Source organism: Buceros rhinoceros, unplaced genomic scaffold, assembly GCF_000710305.1.
Source record: "Buceros rhinoceros silvestris isolate BGI_N320 unplaced genomic scaffold, ASM71030v1 scaffold33532, whole genome shotgun sequence".
NCBI classification, from domain to species: domain Eukaryota; kingdom Metazoa; phylum Chordata; class Aves; order Bucerotiformes; family Bucerotidae; genus Buceros; species Buceros rhinoceros.
In genome coordinates this window covers 1-3,931 of record NW_010400016.1, presented here as the reverse complement: position 1 = coordinate 3,931, position 3,931 = coordinate 1, and the positions used below count along the sequence as shown (strand labels likewise).

General features: G+C 43.0%; 1 protein-coding gene across 1 annotated transcript in view; it reads left to right on the top strand.

Annotated features, from left to right (window-relative positions):
- The window catches only part of LOC104489537 (mucin-5AC-like), a gene marked incomplete at its 5' end in the record, with an annotated part of 11,510 nt that extends 8,424 nt beyond the window's left edge, over positions 1-3,086 (top strand). The window contains 4 exons of the mRNA XM_010131708.1: positions 680-808; positions 1,599-1,656; positions 2,204-2,309; positions 2,861-3,086. Coding sequence (XP_010130010.1) covers positions 680-808; positions 1,599-1,656; positions 2,204-2,309; positions 2,861-3,086 — 519 coding nt within the window. The remainder of the gene's footprint in view (positions 1-679; positions 809-1,598; positions 1,657-2,203; positions 2,310-2,860) is intronic.
- Between the last annotated feature and the right edge of the window lie 845 nt (positions 3,087-3,931).

Sequence of the window (3,931 nt, the reverse complement as noted above, 5' to 3'; positions counted from 1 at the left end):
CTCTTTCCCCTCCTTGTCTTTGCCACATTTATTTGCTGCATCTTTTCTCATGTTAGGCAAATGCTTACTTAGGCAGGAAAGGGCTGTCTCACGCAGCTTGAACAGTACCTTGAGCCATGAAACTCCAGTTCTAACAAAGACTTTCTGGAAACAACGCTGATACTGAACGATGGCTTTCAGAAATCAACAGAAAAATACAGAGGGGAAAGCAACGGGCCCCTGATGGCCTTCAGCTCTGAAAACAGAGCACCCATCTTGCTCAAGGGGTAATTTTGTCTGTGGAGGCAGCTCTCTGCTCCAAACAGCCAATCTCAAGTTAGCCGAGAGCTTTAGGACAGGATGAGGCAGCAAAGCCAGCAGAAATTCAGACGTGTATCTGAATAGACATAAATTCTGATGAAAAAACCACTGAAACACACATTAATCTTTCCAAATGAGTCCACTTATCCTATCCACACAAAAAGCACGTCCATATCCAGACAAAAATACTGCCTCTTCGCTTGGTTACTGAAAAGGACTTACAGCAACATGATAATATGACACGTAACTACCAGCTGGACATCCAGGAAATTGTTCAGAACAACCAACCCGCAGCAGGCAGCATTGATCAGACGCTGGGAGGGGTGCTTCACTTGTGTGAGAGAAGATTTTTATTCGCTTTCATTTTAACTGCTTTCAGGTTGGAGAATCCTGGACCTTACCCGGTGATACATGTATGACTTACACATGTGAAAAGCAGGAGGACCAGTTCATTACAGTCATCATACAGAAAGCCTGTCCTGCCTTTAACCCTGAAGAGTGTGAACCAGTAAGTGTTCTTCTACCAGTTGTCACGTTTGAAAGGGCTGCAGAGGCTGACACCAGTGACAGAAAGATTACGGTGTCTGGGGAGAATACCTGGCAGAAGCACCACGCAGGATGTAGCTCGCATTTTATCCTCTCTGAATCCGATCCCCATTCAATTTCATTTCAGAAAGCAAATCAAAATTAAAATGGGTGACAGATCAATCCCCATGGAGAACTGGACACTAGAGAAAATGGTCCAGCATAATGTTTTGTATTCCTAGAAGTGTCAGGTAACCTAGAAGCAAGAATCTTATTGAAAAAAAATGGGATTTTTATTCCAAAATTGTTTAAGATTTATAAATCCTTTTTTAGAATTCAAAGGAAAATAAGGTACTTCAGTTCACATCATCATTCACCTTAATACAGCTCAGGGCAGATTAGAGCCAGCCCCACACATCTGGGCACCAGTAATTTCATTACTTGTGTTACCCTGCCTGGCACAGCCCTCCGTCTGTACTGACTTCAGTCACTTAAAACTCCCCACATGTGTTACAAGCTTAATTTCTGAAATTTTGATTCTGAACTCTGATGACAGCAAAGCAGTTCGAGTCCCCCTCAACGTCGGCTTTCAGAGAACTCTTAGTAATATTGAAGTAGTTATGTGTCCTTAAGATTTAGCCTTGCTTCAAATCAGATTCCACGTCAATATAAAAACCTTTCTGATGCCGGAGAAACCCCGGAAGCAGGGAAAGTCTCTGCTCTGGTACACAAATACGAAACCTGAGCTACCTTTTTCTGTTTTCCCACTCAAGGATGACATCCAGCTAATTGAGGAGGGCTGCTGTCAAATATGCAAACCAAAGCATCAGAGTAAGTAATGACACTGTGTGCCTGGTGAGGTATATTGCACAGTAAATGCATAGACAGAAGAGGTGAACAGTCCAGGTTTGGGACCACCACCTCACGCTGGGGTGAGAAAGGAAGAGAACGTTTCCAGCGTGCACTTTAAGGCCTTGGAAAACATGGATATGGTGAACTTTGCCATCCGCTACAGTTCAACGTCAGCCTTTCAGGGGGAGGGAGGGGACTACGACTATTCTCCAGCTCCCATAGATAACCTTGTCTATACGGAAGAAAGGGAAGCCCCTCCTGGGAGGTGGAGGGCACTGAGCAGTTACTACAGCACTGCTCTTTATTTCTGCAGCTGCATAATCAACAGGGAAATGTTCATTCATTGATAACACAAGCAGCAAGAGTCATCATTTGGCCCTTAGCAATTAAAAGCAAAATGCTCCGTGACCTCATTTCCTACATCAGCTCCATCCTTCTCAGTTTTCTACTACAAGCTGTCTCTCATAGATCTCTTTACGTGCATATATATTTTAACCTATTTTCCCTTGGTTTGTGACAACCACAGCTTGTAAGAAGCACAACACTACCAAGGTCATCAAACATAGCGGATGCGTATCTCTGACCCCTGTCGAGATGACCTACTGCGAAGGCAGCTGCAACGCTTACTCACGGTATGTGGTTAAAACATAATTGTGGTCTCTTGTCTTCTACACTTTACACCAGTTACATAAAGCAAACCACGAGTGATTTTTCTGCTGTCCCCAGCATCTGCCCAGCCATCAGCTGCTTCCTTTGTGTGAAGCAGAATTGTTGACAGAATGACGGCGTACTAGCTTGGTTGTCTCAGGACTCACAATGTCTGGTGTCTTGGTGCATAGACCCAAGATTTTAGCCACGTGAAAGTGAGGTTATTTGTTTCTCGTGAGTCTCTCGTTTGGGACTGGCCTAATATGTGATCTGAATTAATTATTTTACTTTTTCTGCACCTCAATGAAGAGCTAGATCCATCCATTTTTGCAACGGGGAGTAACTTATTATTACTCACTATTACTTACTATTACTTATTAGTACTTACTGTACTTACTATTTTAGCACAATAATACTGAGCAATAGCCCCCCAGACAAGCGCCCGGTTTCTGGTTGTATTTAGTAATGGGTGGGAGGGGCAGTGGTATTTCTCACATCATTTCCGACTCTTACCCTGTTGTTGCTTTCACATCAGGTATTCTCTGGAGGCGAACACAATGGAACACAAATGCTCGTGTTGTCAGGAAATCAAGACCAGCCGCAGAAAGGTGACGCTGAGGTGCAGTGACGGAACCTCCCTTGATCACGAGTTCACCTACGTGGAGCAATGCAGCTGTGTGACCGCTGAGTGCATTGCCCAAGGCAGCACCCAACAGCAAGTAGAGCAGATAAAGGGCTCTCAGGAACCAGTGAAAGGCTAAAATTAGAACGAGAGAGAAGAAGTTAATGAGGGTTGAACAGAAGACTAATTAAAAAAAAAACAAACTTTGAAAAAATACTGAAGTGACAAAAGCAGCTAAAATCTTGGGTGAATGGATGATATTTTCTGCATACAACTTGATATGTCTGTCTGTCTGCATTAATTCAGCTTTCATTTCCAATGTACCTCCCATTGTCTTTTGTGTCTTTGCTTTCACACCTCGAGAGGTGCAGCGTAAGGTCGTTTTGACATTTCCTGTTCATTTGGCTTCTGAGACGTGCTGTACCCCAGCACCGAGAGCTGGATTTACACCTACCCAAAGCCCACGACAAGAACAACACTCCTTTCTGGCCTGAAGTTTGCCTCTGGTGACATAACACAGACACTTGGCAATATCTAATATTTCCAGTGCCATAGACTGACCGTTTTTAATAGCGTTTTCATTCCAGTTCATTGAGACAAATCAAAAACTGAAGTCCAGGGAGCAAACAAACAAACAGAAGCCCAGGCGAACTGTGCCTCTGGTCCTTTCTCTTTGTGCATTGAGGGAAGCTCAGCCTGCAGAAAGCCACACCTTCTCCAAACTGTCCGCTTCAATATTTTGAGCAATTCACGATAGGCATATCTCCCCATATGTTCTCGTGAGAAAAATAAAGAAATCTTACAACGCGAAGCTGCTGCACACTACTCTTTGTTTACACAACACCATCAGCGTAGTAACCGTATGAAAATGTGGATTTTTTGTTTGTTTGTTGTTAACTGTTTACAGAATAAATATATATATTTTTTTGCCAATGGGGCATATGAAGGATTTTTGTAAACAAAATAATAATAATAATAATAATA